The sequence below is a fragment of the Solea senegalensis genome, unplaced genomic scaffold (genome assembly GCF_019176455.1).
Source record: "Solea senegalensis isolate Sse05_10M unplaced genomic scaffold, IFAPA_SoseM_1 scf7180000014892, whole genome shotgun sequence".
NCBI classification, from domain to species: Eukaryota; Metazoa; Chordata; class Actinopteri; order Pleuronectiformes; family Soleidae; genus Solea; species Solea senegalensis.
Genome location: NW_025321164.1, coordinates 1 through 19012, shown reverse-complemented (window position 1 = coordinate 19012; position 19012 = coordinate 1). Strand labels below are relative to the sequence as shown.

Genomic DNA, 19012 nt, shown 5'->3' with positions numbered 1-19012 from the left:
GGTCCAGTGTGCAAGAATGTGCGACATCTAATGATTAGACTGCAGATTGTAACAAACTCACCCACTCATCCACTCACCTCAAGGATTTTTAACATGCAGTGAAGTGAAGAGGTTGCTCTTTGTCAATGTAATAGAAATCTTTCTATTAAATAAACAAATAAATAAATAAATAAATGTAAAATCCTGTACATGAAGTGAGTGAGTTTTCAAGTAGTTTAGTTTAGTCGTTTAATAATTCATGAAACTACAGTGGCCTTCACATCATGTCATTCTTCATGTGCTGTAGAAACATGACGACATCCGGCGTCTCCATGAATCGACGCCTTTGCATTTCAAAGCTTCAAAAACCAAATGATTTTATGGGAGTGACATACACTTACACGTACAGTAGTTACGTTACACACTGGCCAAGCAGCCAGGCTTTAATGAGGGACTGTATGTTTTGACAGAGTCAGCGTTCTCCTCTCCCTGAAGCTTCACCATCATCAGCTTTTTTAAACTTTGCACCTCTGCGATACGAGCGTTACTGTCCTGCTCAGTGACTGCAGGGAAAGCATGTGACATCTCCCTGCAGAATAATAAAAAAAAACAAAAACAAGTCTGTATGGTAATAATGTGCAGTAGGGGTCGTGACCCCTGGTTGGGTAGCTCTGGTATATGAGCAATAACACCAGGAGTGTGTAGTCAATGTTTTTGTAGCTCCTCTGTCAAAGGAGGCAGGTAAAGGTTTCCATTAAGCCTCCATCCCTCTCTCCCCCTCTTCTCCCCTGCTTTATTAATTTATCTCTTTCTGCCTCTTTCCATCCCTCCCCCTCTTTTACATGATGTTTGTGACAGACTTCACTTTCCCTTTAACTGCTCCACATTTCAGATTAATTAAAATACATCACCTCAGGATTTCAATCTCTCAGCAGGCGTCAGTTATTGACGATGACTCACTGACCTCATACTGGTGGATGCAGGCAGTGGGCGTGGCCTAGCTGACCGACCTAAATGGAGGTTAGGCGACCTCTGCTGGCCAAACCAAGTACATGCAAGGTGCTAGTACCATCCATCCGTTACATTTTTAAAATGACATCTTTTGTTGGGTTTTTATGACACAATACTTAACAAATACTTCATATTTTAAAAAACTAACACTAAGCATTTACAAAAAAATAGAAAACTAGCATTTTAAATACTAATTTAATTAAACTATTATAACCTACCTGTCTGTCTGGCTGTCTTCCAAATAAAGTTATGGGGCATACATATGAGTTGAAAATGATCTTCCTACCTGACATAAATTATATCCTCAATCTATAATATATATGTATATATAATATATAACCTCATGTGTTTCATTGTGTTTATATATATATGTGACCGTGTTTAATAACATTTGTGAATTTGTGAACATTTTATTGGTGTAAAGTTATGTTTAAAGTTCTATATATGTATATATATATATACATATACACATATACACACACACATATATATCTGACCATTAATAACATTTGTTAATTTTAAGTTTCATCTCCTCAAACTAAAGTTAAAAGGGAATACATATTAAAATATACAATCAGATTAGATTTTGTCATCAGTTTGTCATGTTAATCTTACATTTACTTCTTCATTTAAATGTTTTATTTTATCCTATGTGATCTCGCGTCTAAATAGTCACTAATACATTCATCTGCAATTTACAAATCTCTTCATTTTCACTTGTTATTAATTACAACCCTAGGCTAAATGAAGTCTGACCTCTGAACTGTGAAGTTGTGTTGTGAAACTGTAGTGGACCGACATGGACAGAAGAGGGCAGTAGATACAAGTTCATCTGTGTGACAAATCAAACCTATGATAATAATGTAACAAAGCCATACATACACTTATAAAACACTGAGAAAGTTTAGGATTATGGTAACAATTAAAAACATTTAAAATGCATGATACAGATTAAGAGTATATAATTAGGTGAACAAAAATGGTTTGATTTTTTTATGCTTTACGCAATGAAAGACATGAAGAATCAGTGCAGCAGTTGAAAATGTTTTAATTCATATAAACACCCACATATGATCAAACACAGAGGATATATTGGTATATGTAGGCACATACAGAGCTGTAGGTCCTTCAGGTAAAAGTAGGCACACTCAGTCAGTACACCATCCATCCGTCTTCTACCGCTTTATCCTCCACATGAGGGTCGTGGAGGGAGCTGTGCCACACTCAGCTGACATAGGGCGATAGGCGGAGTCACACCCTGGACATGTCGCCAGTCCATCACAGAGACACACACACACACCATCCACACTCACACCTGTGGTCAATTTAGAGTGTCCAATTCACCTAATCTCCATATAGCATGTTTTTGGACTGTGGGAGGAAGCCGGAGAACCCCGGAGAAACACACACACACACACACACACACAGGGAGACACGTCCAAAATTCTTCCAGAAAAAAAAAGGAATGTGGCCGCATTAATAATGTCCCTGTTAAAATAGATCAAACTTGTACATCAAATTCAACACAGGCAGAGTCTACAATTCTAAGTAAGAAATCGACTGTAATGTTAGAAATATCTCTATGATGAACACTTCCACTTGCACTGTAATCATAATGTTCTAGTTTAATAGCAGTTTTCCAAAGATATAATGACCCCTTGTTCCCAGAGAAAGTCTCCCACATTTCAACTCAACTCAAAATGAAACCTTTAATTGTCTTCTGTGATGTATGAGTGTTAAACAACTAATAACATCACCTGGGTGTTCCGCTGTCTCTGTGCCCACTATCAGCACATCATCTTCCTCTTCTTCATGACACCCAATATCCCCCTCCGTCCCCATTTAGTCCTATGCTTCTGTTCCCACCCACTGGCCTCGTTAACCCCCACCTCCCCGCCCTGTCCCCCCCGTCCCCCTCTCCCATCGAGGACCAGCATTCAGCTGCTGACAGTGTGACCTGTCCAGGTCTCGTGTTTGGTTCCTGGGTTGAGATGGGTTATGGTCACCTCCACCGCCTGCACCTTCTGGAGTTTGGGGGGGATGGAGCAAATCTTGTAGCTCATCTCGTCGCCTTCCACCGGCACATACTCGCCCTCAATGCTGCAGGGAGAGACGTCACAGAGACAGATTCAGACACTAGAATTTAAAATCGTGCATCATCTGTAGCCGTTAGGTTTTATCGAAAACTGGGCATCAGGACTGAGCATGGTCATTTTAGTCAAGGGTCAAGGGTCAACACATCTCTGTCCATTTGAAGTGTTTTCATTCAACAGTGTCAACAGTTCAGGTGTCAAACATTCGACTTGAATAAATATGAGATTATGAGATTGAGATTACACTACAACTCATTATTTGTGTTTGTATGGCATTTAAATAATCAACTTAATTAACATTTAAATAATTTACTTAATTAACATCCAATATAAAGCAATACATATCTATTATATCATCAGGCACATGAGCAGTGAAAAACTATTCATCTGTGAGGAGGACATGCGTGTCTATGTATTGAACACCAGGGGGCAGAAATTAAAACAAAATAAGGTGTCACAGGTTAAACTAAGCTGTCGATTTACACATTCGATGGAGCACAGTGACATATGTTACTGTTCACTGTGTCATTCTCACTTTCCATCACTGTAATCCCATCAGTAAGGAAACAAATGTAAAATACCAATATCTAAACTGATCAGTATGTCCATATAAACATGTACATATGGGCACCACAGCTTTATATTATGATAAACATAGGCAAAACCATGCGACTCCATACTTTAAAAGGTAAAGGTTTTAAATTTAGCATGTTATTTTTTGTAGAATCTGAATACATTACCCATAAGTATGTAGGTATTATTGTGCAATTGCCTTAAAATAATATTTTTTTGGTGTTTGTGTTTTGTGGCTTTGGAATACGCCTTATTACATGTACGTGAGGTAGAGCCTTGCTTGTGCTGTGCATGTTTCTACAGCAGCCTGAACTGAAAGTTAGATTTTTTAAGTCTTTTTAAACTGTTCTACAGTTTGGCATCGTTCCCTTTGAGTCCAGTGACGACACTCTCTGACCTATCAGTGGCCGGCAGTCTGTTGACGTCACATTATAGGGTCTTCATCAGAAAGTTGGAAGCATAGCATTGTCCAAAATGTCTTGTTATGCTGAAACGTTAACATTGTCCTGTTTGAAAGCCTGATTGAAACACCTGAATTCAATTATGTGGCCTAATACTTTTGTCCTTTCAGTGTATAATAAGCCTTAATGGAGAAAGGTGACTGTACTTTCTCTCACACAGACACACAGACACACACAGATGGTGATAGCAGTTGCAGCAGCGGTGGTGGAGGAGGACAACAAACTGATCTGATGACCTTCAACATGGAGCCTCTGTTATCGCTCACACTAATACAATGCACACACGTCAGCAGAGTGGATGCGCACAGACAATTAAACACCTACATGCACGTCAGACGCCGCAGTACAATGTATATTGAAAGCAGGATACAGCGCGATAATCTGTATCATTCCTCAGCAGGGATGTGATGCTGACAAAGAGAATATATCGTCTTTAAAAACTCTTATTTCTAGTATATTATATCAACGTACACCCAGCTGCCTTACACTCAGGAGAGCGTGCACTATACTCAGCCTATCCATGCTTTATGCACAAACACACACTTACTCTGAAATATGGACAAAGATGTCCTTGCCCCCGTCGGATGGTGTGATGAAGCCGTGGCCTTTGGAGCGAGAAAAGTATTTACACACACCAGTAAACATGGGACCCTCTGCTGCACGAGCCGTTCTGCACGCAGAGAAGAACATAGACGGAGAGATGGAAGAAGAAGAAGAGAGTTCAACATCATCAGTTTATCAACACAACATTCTGAGCCACTGTCATTGAGAGAAAAACTGGATTTTAATTCACAAGACAGTGAAGTGTTCACACTTCACATTCGAATAACAATTACTTATTAACCGATTACTGAATTATCAACTATTTTGATCATTGATTAATTGTGAATATTTTCTGGTTTCTTTGCTCCATTATGTAAAAAAAAAATAAAAAAAAAATAATTAAAACTGAATCATTTTGGTTTGTGGACCAAACAACTACTCGATTAATCGAGGGAATAATCGACAGATTCATCGATGATGAAAACAATCGTTGGTTGCAGCCCTACTACTAATATAGTCTTTTAAAGAGGAGCAACTAAAGAAAGATATGAGGACAACATAAAGTAGACTTTACAAATATTATTTTATGAACAGTGTTGTCTGACACAGTAATACTCTAAGCCATGGGCTACAAACACAGAGATACTCTTATTTACAGTATAAGGAAAGCAGGTGTGTGAAAAGTACCAACTATTTTCTACATATATATTGGTATATACAGTATGTGTGCATGTATTCTCACGCTGAGTAAGTCCTGTTCCTCCGAGTGGGCAGAGGGCTGGGGATGAGGTAGCCCCTCATAGGGGAAGGTGAGCGGTCTCTATATCTGTGGGTCGGAGGATGCAGGGACTCTGTAAAGAACAGAAACAGTTTTATTCATTTTCAGGATGTGCACCATATATTGCCTGTTGTTAGGTCACAGTTTCTGTGTATAATTCATCCTGAGATTTTCTTTGTTGATAATTTTTAATGTTGAAAAAATTTGCTTTAGAGGATTTTACTGACAGCAGCTTTAAAAAAAAGGTCTGTATCCACACTTTCTCAGATAAAGGAATCTTCCTTTTTTTTTGCACAGTCCTGCTAATAGAGAAAACACAACCTGCAGTAAAACACAGGGCAGTGCAGTGTTTTGGTTATTGGGTCAGGATTAGGTTACCCTACGCTAATACAACATATTATTTTTCTATTATTTTTTACCACACACCAACTTTAAAACAAAGACAGCATTGTACAGTACTGACAGTATTCTGCGTCACAGTGCTGATCTAACACAGGCCTGTAGGTTCTGTCAACTGCCTCAAAGTAAAAAGAAAAAAACAACAACATTTACCTGGGGACCCTGGAGACTTTGGGGATCTCGCAGGGATCGGTGGAGGGGTCATGGGTGTCGACCCCTGGATGGGCGTGGCCTTGGAGGACATCCTGCAGGAGGTGGAGTCAAAGTATGGGAGGGAAAGAAGAAAGGAAGGGAAGAAGAAAGAGGGGAGTCACTCAGCCAAGGATGTAAAACACCTGAGGAGAGCAGGAGAGGAGAGGAGAGGAGAAACACAATCAGTCATCACATAACAATAAACATCTCATAAATTCCCATGCAGTGTCACAACATTCACTTCAGTTCACAGTTGCATTAAAGTTTCATGAGGATCTTGTATTGATTCAGTCTTCTCTGGCACATCCTCAAGATACTCAAGTGGGGTGAAGGCCTGGACTCTGTGGTGACCGTCGATACACGTGTAAAAACAATGACTCATGCTCCCTGAATCATTTATTCATCATTTGAGTTTGTTAGAACTAGAGCTGAAACAATTAATCGATTACTAAATTAATCGACAACTATTTGGATAATCGATTAATTATCATGAATAAAACAAGATTTGTGATAGTTTAAGCTTCTTAAAGGTGAGTATTTTCTTCATTTATTTACTCTGGATAACAAAGAAATCATTAAAAGTGAATCATTTTGGTTTGTATACAAAACAAGACATTTGTCTCCACAGGCACGTACACAAGAAACATATCATTTTGTTTTGCCTCTGATTCATGAAATGTTTCATGAAGTGTTTGTCATTTTCTGCCAAAAAGCAGACACATATAACGATAAATAACAAATTTAAACTGATAACAGTTCTGGCCATATCCTCGCAGCACAACAACATAGTCACTCACACGCAGTGTACGCTTACATTGACTGTGAGCGTAAGATTCAGTTCGGTCAGTGTCTTTAATGAAGGTGTTTTTCAAAACAGCATCGTTACCTCGGCCCTGAAGGACAACACCCCCACACACAAAAAAAGACAGTGTATCGGTGACGTGCTGGGGGCATTCGCAGAACTCCCGTAACCATGGCGACCACAGTTTTTTGGACAATACTGCGACCTTAGAAGGAGAACAGTCCCCTGATTCACCTCACCACAGGACTGACATCATCAGTCATTACTCGGCCAGCTATGTGAACCAATTAGGGACAGGCATCAAAGAAAAGCCTCCACTGATTTATGTTTTCCATTACTGGCTTAATTGTTGAAAGATAGAGAGAGAGAGAGAGAGAGAGAAATGCACTGTAATAGAAAGACAAACTTGCACCAGGAACATGACAGTGAACTCACATCATGTCTCAGCTTTATGGCTTTGACCTCACGGCGTCTGTCCCCGGCTTCACTCACTGCAGCAGAATCACATGACTGTATGTTCTACGTGTGAGGTGTTGCTCACATTGTTGTTGTGGTTATCCGGCTCACCAACTGTGCTCCCGGCAACCTCATCGCCAGCTGCAGCAGGGACTGTTTTTCAGCTAATACAGGTCTGATTAAAAAAAAAAAAACTCCCTCTCTACACTTCCTGCTCATTACCAAAGAAAAACAGACACTTGGTGACTCACTCGTGAAGAGGGTGCCACATTTATCTTCTTATCAAAGGTTTCCATATGTGAAAATTGTGAATATTCTGCTCCATGTTGTTGTCATGGGCATGACGTATCTCTGACAGCTCCACTGAATGACAGGACAGAGTTTAGCGGTGGTGTTAGAGAATAATGACAGTGTTGTTGAGGTTTATGAGGAGCATACAGCGTGAACGGAGGCACATATTTTTCCAGACAGTTTCTCAGCAGTGAGGATCCAAAAGCTCAAAATCCAGGAAGGACGTGCGTCCTCACAGTCATATTATTCCCAACTCCTGCTGTCAACAACAAGCCACAGCTATGAGGAAACTTAACTTGTTTTTAATCTGACTAGACGTCGATGTAACTTGAACTAGCCATATGTACAACATCATTCTGATTAGGTAAAACAATATCTTTGATCTTTGGACAGCTAAAAACTATAATGATATTAAGACCAGAGTTTAAACAAAAGTTTTTCCATTTCATTTTGAGTGGGATTTCTCATTATAAATGTAAATAAAATACTAGTTAAAAAATTATGGAGGTATTTTATGAAATGAGGTGAATTACAGATATACTGAACCTGAATGATGACTTGTCCTTATTAACTGTAGATTTATGAAACTGGAATCTTATATAATATCTAGAAAAGTCTTGTTGAACTATAATTATCAGCATTGGTATAGATCGAGTCAGTAATGGCTTTGAAATGTATTTTCGGATATTAGCAAACACGCCAACATCCCCTAATATACTATGTCCAATGACTAAAACAGTAGGCTGAACAGGCTGCCATCTTCTTGACTGCTTTGCTTTCACCCTCTACAACAATTACATTTTACCTTTATTTATTTTTTGCAGTTTTTATCTACAGCTGCTGAAATATCAGATTCTAGCAGCTTCTATCAGATGGGCATAGAAGAACATTTATTTATATACACTGGTATCTGTTAAACGGCCCAAACACTCCCAATATCATTCATCCTATGACAAAGTAATGATCGTCATTTTCAACAGCTACATCCTTCACATGTTTAATGGAACATGGATCTTTTTGAAGCCATTTGTGGATTTGCATGTAACAAGTGTTTGTTTATTTTTCAGTGTTCAGCGCCTGTGTGTGTGTGTGTGTGTGTGATAGAGTTTATTGCTGCACATTTTGGCCCACAGCTTGACATGCTTCTGGCCCTTGGGGGGGAAAACTAATTGGGGAGCTCTGCTCTAATGCAATAGAACATAACACAATCTAAAACAAACCGTTTCAAACTGTGATTCTGATTTGAAAAGGATTAAATGCTTATCCCCTCTCCTTTTTTCATCATGTTAATGTGTTTATACTCGGCATTTAGCTCAAAGTTGTGTCAGAGACGCCGACAGAGGAGCACGTCTAAGAAGATGTCACTGCATGTACAGACCATAAAGCCCACCGAGGCAAACTGGGAGTGTGGACTAAACAAATAAAACTGATTCGATCGGAGATGAGTTATACAGCTGTAGACGATTAGGTCTGAAACAAACGCTCCAGGTGCAATAAAGACGCGCCTAATTCAATTTTAATAGTTTATATAATGGCAAAAGATTGCTACACTAAGCACACGGATCAAAAGGGTTCAACTCGGATCTCTTCATAATAAGTTATGGGTATGTGCATCATCTTTCTTTTCACCATCCTTGTGGAAACTAGAGCCGCCAAGATTAGTCGACGATTACGGCGATTATTAAATTCGTCGGCGTAATTGACGTAATAATTCTTTGAGGGTTTGTTTTTCTCTCAAAACCGCCGCTGCACCTTCCGCTGCCTTTCTGTCCTTGACGCACTTGCGCAGATGTCACCGGGAAAGTCATGCCCAGACAGCATCATGGCTAGTCGGCAACGGAGCTCGAAAGTTTGGGAGCATTTTACCAAAATAAAAGAAAAGAATGTGCAATGCACCAAGGCTTAGTGTTTGTTGTGACAGAAACTGGACTTTCTAGTGGACAGGGATGATTAATACCAGCTGACAGAAAGAGACACATGCAGTGAAGACTTTTATCGTTACTGTAATGATATAGAAAAACTCAAGGGCCGTACTGTCAGTCCACGTCGACAGGCTCTATAAATATCTGCAGATACAGTATATATACACTGTACAGTACTTCGAAATCTATCTATATGTCTCTCATCTGTGGCAGTTGAGGGTGAGATATTTCTTCGAGCAGATTTATGAAGGAAATGTTCACATGTGCAGATCTATGAATGTTGAACGAGCCACGAAACAGCAGCAGCATAAATACAATTTACAGTTTGGGGAGAGCAGAGAGCCCACAGCGCCTGATCCATCTTAACTCAATAGACATGATGTTAATGTAATCACGGTCTCTGTAAACAATATGTATCCTGCGGGAGGGAGGCGGGGATATGACTGACCATCCACACACAGAGACACACGCATATCAGCTTATACTGAGCGTTCACTGAAACACAATCAAGACTAGGGCTGAACGATATATCGTTATCGTATCGATATCTAGATATGAACATTCAAGATATTCATATCGAAAAAGCAACGATATAAACAAAATAGATTTTCCCCCGCGCTCGCCCTGCATGTACAGCTCTGGCAGTCACAATAAACTTCATTTTTACGATTGCCCTTGAATGCACCACTACGGCCAGCCAACCACAAACCTTATTTCATGCTTGCTGTGGAACGACAGCTGAAGCCAACCAATGACAAACATAGGAGGGCGGGAGGGAGACGGAGACTGAGACACGCACATACACACACACATACACACACACACACGACATACACAGCGGGAAAGAAAAGTGACAGAAGATAATGCGGCCGGTGGCGATTTTGTGCCAAAACATAAATCATCCTCCATTATTTGGAGGTATTTTGGATTTTAAAAAGGATGTCAACCCGAGCGAGGTGTTGTGCAGGTCGTGCTTGGCGAAAATTGCAACGAACCAAGGTAGCACAACAAACATGTTTCACCACCTGAAACAACACCATCGCGTGCTGCACGAAGAGTGTATTACAATGAGAGAAACACCGGGGACTTCTCAGGTATCCCAAAAGAAGCCCAAGTTAAGTGTGTTTACTGATGCGTTCAGTAGTGTTACACCATATGAGTCGACGTCCACCAGACATAAAGGCGTTACAGACGCTATAACATGCCACATTGCAAAAGACATGGTACCCGTGTACACAGTCTCACAGTGAGTTCTCATCAATAAAACACTTTCCATGTGGAAAGTTTCCACAGTCTTTTGTATTATGATGTTTTTATTTTTCTGAAAAATGCTTGCTTTTCACCGAACCCGTAGTCATATCGTATCATATCGATATCGAGATATCTGGCATGAATATCGAGATATGAAATTTTGTCCATATCGTTCAGCCCTAATCAAGACTGGTGTACGTTCGTGTACGTATGAAAGGAAAGTGGGTCTTAAAAAAGATGCCAGATATGGAGAAGTGGCAGATAAGAAAGGGAGGCATGGAAAACATGACAGGGTGAGAAGTGATTTAGACTCAAGTCAGTCTTCATACTAATTGCAGTTTGACATGACTGGGTACAAGTTCTATTATACGTCCTGCTGACTGTTTTGCCCAAATGTACGGTTAAGCGCTGAACACCAAACATTTCCTTCTGAGACGTAAAGAAATGGTACTCTTTGCTTATTTTTTAATGTATCATGTTTGTGTGTTCACTGCACAGAGAGGGGGAAAAGGGTGAGGCATCCCATAATACAGTTGCCAAGCTGGGGGTGGCTCTTTAAAGTGCTTTTCCACACTCAATATTCCCATTTCTGATCAACATCCTTTAAGTGACTGAACACAGAAATAAGGGACTTACATACAAAAGTATTGTATTGGTCTTTAGACTACAAGTCAACAAATAAGGGTTTTTTTGTTGATGCCAGTATTTGGAAATCAGTGCAGCTGGTTGGATCCCCTGCCCCCACCCGACCACAAAAGTCTCTTTCTCATATTCACACATACACACACGAAATGATAAACATACACAGTACTTGTGTCCTATGGAATTTTCCATGATAGTGCTCTGCGGACACCATGCTGATACAGCAAATACCGACTCAGCGGGGCGAACCACAACACACAAAGTTTGTACTGCTATCGATTAAGGACTTGCGCTGACTTCCATTCACTTGGACAGCCTACACAAAGTGTTATCTCGAACTGTAACTATAAACGATTAATGCTTAACCCTCACCATAACCACCATAGCCCCAAACTTAACCATATCCTCAGAACGTGGGAGGTTCTGCCTCATAAGCACCAGGCCCTGGTCTCCATGATGACAACAGGTCCTGACAAGGTCAGTATTGTGCCAGATAAACATGAGCACGCACACACACACACACACGGATATGGAGTATAGACATTGCGTCAAACTACACATTCTCCATTCACCGGTGTCTTCTTTCAGACAGACAATGACAGCCTCCATTCATCCAGAGCTGCATTAACAGATGAATGAATATTATTTGTAAAGGAACCGTCTTTGAGAATTCGATCAGTAAATGATCATGACACAGCTCTGTATTGTGAATTCATAAAATGATTGATGTTTTCTGTACTTTACTCTTCTTGTAAAGCTTTAGATGAGACAGATAACCAAAAATCACTCATTCATTAGCCATACTGCTAGAGCCGACATTGGTTGGCAACTGTGATAAAAACTGAATGGGGAAAATTATATGATTTTACAGACTGACAGATTTAATTTAGCTACAGTTTCAATTTGAAATCGCAGAATGCCTTGATTGCAACACCCTAAAACTTGTAAACAAAAAGAGGAAATGGAAGACGACACAGCAAACATCAAATCCCAACAATGCAGTCTGGAGATATTTTAGGATTAAGAAGACACAATAAAAGACAGATGAGAGGGAGGTAAATGTAAGAGGACGCATAAGAGGACGACCACGTGAGGACAAAATTAACTTTTAACACAATCACACAAAAAGTTGCCTCTAGCCACCTTTCATATCTAACCTTTGTTAGATTATGTTAAGTTGTTTCCAACATCCTCATATAGTAGCTGCTTGTTCATTCCCGAAGAAAAGGAGATGTCAAGAAGGAAGAGACAGCTGAATATGAAACGCTGCAGAATGAACAGAGGGTGGGGAAAACCTGCTGTTAATTACACGTTGGGGGGAGACTTGCACAGGAGTGGAGAGCAGCTGGAACTGTGGGCGACGACTTCTCCAGGTAATGGAAGACAGAGCAGTCCTTTCTATTATAACTGTTGTAGCCTAAAAGCTGCAGCTGGCATCGATACGTATTCATGTTTAAAGTAACAGAGAGACATTTCAGCAAATATGTGTGTCCTCACTTGCTCGATGAAAAGGCTGAGAGTTCAAAATCTCACATTACTGTAACAGATGTAACACAGCTGCTCATCAAACACTGACAGATTATGACTAAATGGAGTCTTCTAAACCACTGTTTTGTGCTTGACTAACGACAAATTACCATGAAGGCAAAAACTATTAAGGTGACGGTACTAAATCCCTACATATTTTTTCTACTATCTACTCTTTCTGAAGTGCAGGAGTGGGAAATACGCTACACAACAGAAGACATGGCGCAACATGGAGGCCTGTTTCACAACAGTCCTTTCTTCAATTAGAAAGGCCGATGAAGATTTAAGATCACGGCTTCAACAGAGCACATCATATGGTCACGGTGGAAAAAGGGAAAAGGTGCAGACTCTGGGAAGAGACTGCCAAATTAAAGAAGGCCAAATTAGCATTTGCTCAAGGGTGTTAGAGCCAGAGCTGATAAAAACCTTTGTTTTGACCAGTGCTGATTGCATCTAGTCTCACTGGAGACAAAATCTAATGTTAATGGGTGTTAGTGCAGTCACTGGAAAAGTGATCTGCTTTGAGCTAATTCTTCTTCACAGAAGGTGAGACTCATCAGTGTGGTTGAAATAAGGAATTTCAGATGTTTCAAGTCTCAATATGACTGAAAAGGTACAAAAAAAATAATATTTTCAAAGTTAAATTCTAATAAAATCAAATGTAATCTATCCCTGCTAGTGAAATGATATAAATCACATTTCTACATCCTCTTTTATCATCTTGCACGAGTGACGAGGCCACCGTGCCTTTGTAGCTGATGGTCACTTAGTCATCGCGGCTGCAGTGGAAAGACGATGAAGTGGATGGACGTTGTTAAGAGCTCCAGGCAGGTTGTTAAGAACCTGTATGCACAAACACAAAGAAGAAGAGAAGCTGCTTTCCACACATTATGCAGCCACAGACGAGCACTGGAGGCAAAAAGCCTTTACCTTAAATACAACACAGCCCATTACATTAAGCTGTGTGAGTGCTTGGAAGTCAGTGTGGGTGGATGCATGGGCGTGAATGAGTGCATGTGTGTGTGTGCTTACAAGCCCAAAAGAGATGTGTTTGTGACAGCAAGCGATGGTCCTGATCCTGCAATCTGATGACTCATCCTCTCAGATGTGCGTCAATGCAGCTTTTCACATGTTTCAATCATGCACACATTCATGATGCCAGGAGGTACACTGTCATTCACACCAGCAGCATTCCCCCCCCTTCATTATTTGAAACAAGCACAGCATGCTTCAGGTGCTTTACTTGTGACATTTCCTCTGACATTATGCAGGGGTGTTTCAAGAGAGGTTTGGAGCCGTTGGCAAAAGGGACTGCACCGCACCGAAGGAAGCTAGTTGGAAACAACTCACTTAAACCGAGTCGTTTCCAGCCATGGTGTTGTTGCTGTCTCCTGTACTTCGCCAATGGACAATAGCCTGCTTTGCCTGCACTGTGGGAACAGCACTATCACTGGGAGTGTCTGCTACACCGTGTAGCCAAAAAGGGTCCAAACGTACATCAGGTCATTTCATTTATCCACAAATGTTGTGACTTTTGATGACTGATCAAAGGCTAAGAGGAAATAGTTTCTCCCACCTTTGGTACCAAAACAATAGTCTGTGGTATGTTTAGCTTTTCACTGTTTACAAATGGTTTGTCCACAGGATTATGCAAAAAAAACGACAGAATTGATTTACACCAAACTGGGAAGAGGGAGGAAGTACGGGCGTTTCCTTAACCTCGTGAAACAGGAGGAAAAAGCACAGAAGTAAACAAACCAGTGAATGATGGCTGTTTCATTTAGCTTCCTCAGATTTAGGGCGCATGCTGGCTCACGGTCCTGAATTGTTAACGTTATCAGTAACACCTATACTTTTCCTGCTAAATCGTGTTTATACAAGTTTGGCTTCTAATCTAAAAAAACTGACAACATTTAGGAGGTGGAAATAAATCACCTTTTGACAATGCAGAGCAGATAATCAGTCAACTTCTTCTATACCTTTTATGCTATCGACATCAACAGCACAAGTTCTGTGGAAATGTTCTATCGCAGTCAGTGTTGATATGGACCAGCTATGGCCCTGCAGCTACTCTGCTGACATAAAACAACATAGTCCTATAAGGCAATAGCCAAGAACGTTAAGACAAGAAGGAAATGGTAAACCATTCCCAAAGTGTAGTCAGAATACTGAATGAGCAGTGAGGCCAGAAGCACTTTGAAGTAACACATTATCATTAATCTATTTTGTCAATTAGCTTCCTAATGTGAGCGATCAGGTTCTACATGAAAACACTAATTACGATCAAAGATAGGACTGTTTTTAAATGAGTATGAACCCCAATTTAACATCTGCTGACAACTTCTGGTCATATAAATTATAACCAAGAATGTTTTTTACTTTAAATGAAATGATATAATATAATAATTAAATGAATGAATATATAACACAGGATCTCAAAACACATATTCAGGAGCTTTAGGTGCCCAATCTATCTGGTCAAAGACTATGAATAAAATTAAATGAGGTAGTTAATTAGAGATTGATGATTTATTCATATGGGTACATCTCGTAAAAAGAGGAGTCAAAGAATGGCACTTGACCAATCTAATCTTACCTCATCCTTTTGTTATGATTAACCTTTGAGCTCATGGAAAGTAAACCAAAAGCATATAAGAATGGATCTCCTGGGCTTCAACCTCTTTTGTCTCCAGATTGAATATCATGTGTAGCTCTACATAATCCTTTTTGTATTCTTTTATTTGCACTTAATTATTATAAATCTAAGTGGGGAGTCTGTAAAGCTATTGATGTGCTTGTCTGATTTCACTAGTTGGACAATAATAATAATACCAGTAATAAATAATAAAATAAAAAGTTTTGGGAAAACTTTCCCCGATTTATACTATGCTACAGCCATGCTATATCAACAAAATTAAACTGTTCAATGTAAACCGTCTATATTGTGTTTTCAACGACATCTTCTGTGACCCGCTAATTCATTTTACTTTACTAAAGTATTGAAAGTCACTTCTTGAAAGGCTCTCTCTCTCTCTCTCCCACTTTCATTTGGTCTCTTGCATTTATTCCTCAGGGTGTCATAACCACAGCTAATGATCCCTACTTCCTGTAACATCAGGGAAAGGAAGCAGCCAAGTCTATACAACCACAGCAACGATAAATACTTCAGGTGCTGAGGGTGTGATGCGATTGTTTTGGAACTCTTACTACAGTTCCCATGTGCCGATATTTTCTTCTAGTATTGCTAGTGTTAAACGTCTGTGGACAACAATGTTGGTGTGACATTTTGCACAGATGAATCATCAAAAATATGTTTGTCAATGTCAAGATTTCAGCCAAATAGTTTAATATTCGGTTGGTGGACTGATGTTCAAGCATTCCTGGTCCCAAGAGGACAAAGCAGTCTATGATGAGTCCCTACATTTCTACCTTTAAAGAGATAATTTAAACAGCCTTTGTGATCTTCATGCACCACCGTCATCCAATCAAAACTTGATATTGTAGCTTTACGAGAGAAATACCTGCCCAACTAGCAATTGCAGTAAGTGTATGAACTGCCTGGTCACCTGGATTTAAGTTGGTCAGGTGTGCCCAAAGAATGAGGTCAGTTGACTACCTGAATATCCTGATTGACCAGATTATTCCATCAATGGATTTTCTTCTTCCCTGATGGCACGGGCATATTCCAAGATGACAATGCCAGGATTCATCGGGCTCAAATTGTAAAAGAGTGGTTCAGGGAGCATGAGCCATCATCTTCACACATGGATTGGCCACAACAGAGTCCAGACCTTAACCCTATTGAGAATCTTTGGATGTGCTGGAGAAGGCTTTGCACAATGGTTTGACTCTCCCATCATCAATACAAGATCTTGGTGAAAACGTAATCAAAGCTTTTTGGCCAGGCGGTGTATTGTGCTTAATAATCCAGGAAATCCACTGATAATGAAAACATTTAAGAATTTGGTAAGTCTAGAGTCACATCATACTGTTTTGCACTAGTATATGTGGTTCAGTTCAGCAAATCCACATCACATCATTGCCAGTTCTGTCAATAAAGAAATCTCTGTGCAGCTCAGCACTAAAATGTCAACCACTGCTTTAGTCATAATGTTTAAACAAGATTGCTAACATCGTACTATTAAATCACAGAAGGTGGTGACACTGACGCTGTGCTGAGCTGTTACAGTGCTGCGTACACTACAGCAGACAACTAGAGACAGCGTGAGGCAAAGCACTAAGCCAGCAAATGAAAAACATCTATAACAAATGTGTTTTTCTAAAAGATCACGACAAATCAGCTGATTTTAACACTGGGCGACATAACTATCTGGCAGTTTTGCAGATTTATTTCTTATTAGTGCTTAAAGCAAGTTGAGTCTCTATCAAATTTTAGTTATCGTAGCAGCGATAATATTAACTGAAAACAGGAACACGTTTAGTCATAATGTGTGGACATAGTGTGGTACCACAGATGGATATGAAGATAGGATATATTTGCCAACATTGTAAAACCCAACCAGTTCAAAGGAGTATTGACTTTTTTATGCTCAAGGCACGTCATGCACCATGGAGCAGTACTTATTTTTGTGAAGTAAGCATGAGAGGAGAAAGATAATTACACAGAAAAGAAGACGGTACAAGAAAAGGTTAGATTCATATTCAACATCCAGCACTCAACCATTTTACTGCTTCAATATTACAATGGCTTTTCATACTGACTCGTCATTGAATGAGCAGAATAACAGTGTCAAAAAAAACAACCTCCCACATCCGCTTGTGTGATGTGATTATGAGTTGTAAAACGGAGGTCGATCCTTGTCTGGACTATGGTCTACGGTCAGGCTGGGTCAGCTTGACCGGTTACTTTCTCTCTATGGTGGCGAGAGTGGGGGCTGGTGAAAGAAAGGAAATAGACCAGGAAAGGCACAATCACTTATTTAAGCAACAACTGTTCCTCAAACAATAAACACAGTAAATATATTTGAAGCCATTTAATTATTTAATAGAGAAGTGAGAAAGCAGTAGGGACAATTAATAAGTTTTACTTCATTCTAGGCCTTTCGTCACCATAGTCCTAATAGCATTTGTTTTCATTATCTGTGTTTTTATTTTACTTTTATTTCATATTTAAAATAAATTATTGATTCAATTCAATTCTTTTTCTTCTTTTTCAATTATTTTTATTGTTGAGCCCAGACAGTCTCTTTCTGTGTTTGTCATAAGTGAATACAAAACTAAATAGACCCAATTTCCCAGTGTCCAGAGTCATGCAGTAGGTCACGGGTGGCCACCGCAACGTCAACATGAGATAATTAACATGATGAATATTGAGGCCAGTAGCATGCATGAAGCTACATAAAGTACAGCGACTTTATGGGGTTTATTTAATGTGTTTCCACATGTTTCCAAACAAATGTCAAAGAGATTGAGAAAACAAATAATTCTGTTTGTTTCCATTTTGCTGTCCTCGATATTAATATAATTAAAATCTAGTCTGTTTTTTTTCTTGAAGAATGAACAACGTTTCCAGGATCCAGTCATTTTTTTATCTGACAAAGCGACTGATTTTGTGCTCCATCAATTTAAAGAATGTAATATTTTAAGGTTAATGTAATTTGACCCTGGATAGTGCTCCATATGCTAAATTTTAAAACAGAAACGGTCTAATGCTGACAAGAAAGGGTCTTGTCCCCTAGTGTAGCAGACTTTATTCAGTTTAAATTCATTCAAAAACTGAATTCCTCACCCGTGTCTATTCATGGAAACAGACCGAGTGAGTTGGACGAATAATGACAGATATTGAGAGAGAAAAAGCAGAGCAGGGTCAGACCTATGAGCAGAGAGAGAGGCAGACAGCTGAAGAAAAACAGTGGTCAAGTCAGAGAGACAAAAAGAGATTAAAGGTCACTTCTCCCAGGAGAGTGTAGGGTAGGGCCCGGGTAATAATTCACCAACAAAATATACTGTCCAGCATTGGACGGCTGAAGAATCCATTGAGACAGTAAAATACAATCCAGGAAGTCAAAGTGAGGAGGAACTTGAAGCTTGCATTAGAGTGCTGAAATATGCAAGGGCAGCAAGAGCCACTT

At 39.7% G+C, this 19012-nt stretch overlaps 1 protein-coding gene across 1 annotated transcript; it reads right to left on the bottom strand.

The window, feature by feature from the left end:
* Nucleotides 1-2873: 2873 nt before the first annotated feature.
* Nucleotides 2874-7288, bottom strand: LOC122761704 (calcium-regulated heat stable protein 1-like). The gene is made up of 5 exons (XM_044016950.1): nt 7267-7288; nt 5991-6172; nt 5403-5511; nt 4665-4787; nt 2874-3090 (listed from the first exon to the last, which is right to left on the bottom strand). Exons 2-5 carry the CDS (start codon nt 6079-6081, stop codon nt 2928-2930), a joined length of 486 nt encoding a protein of 161 aa, XP_043872885.1. The 5' UTR covers nt 6082-6172; nt 7267-7288; the 3' UTR covers nt 2874-2927.
* Between the last annotated feature and the right edge of the window lie 11724 nt (nt 7289-19012).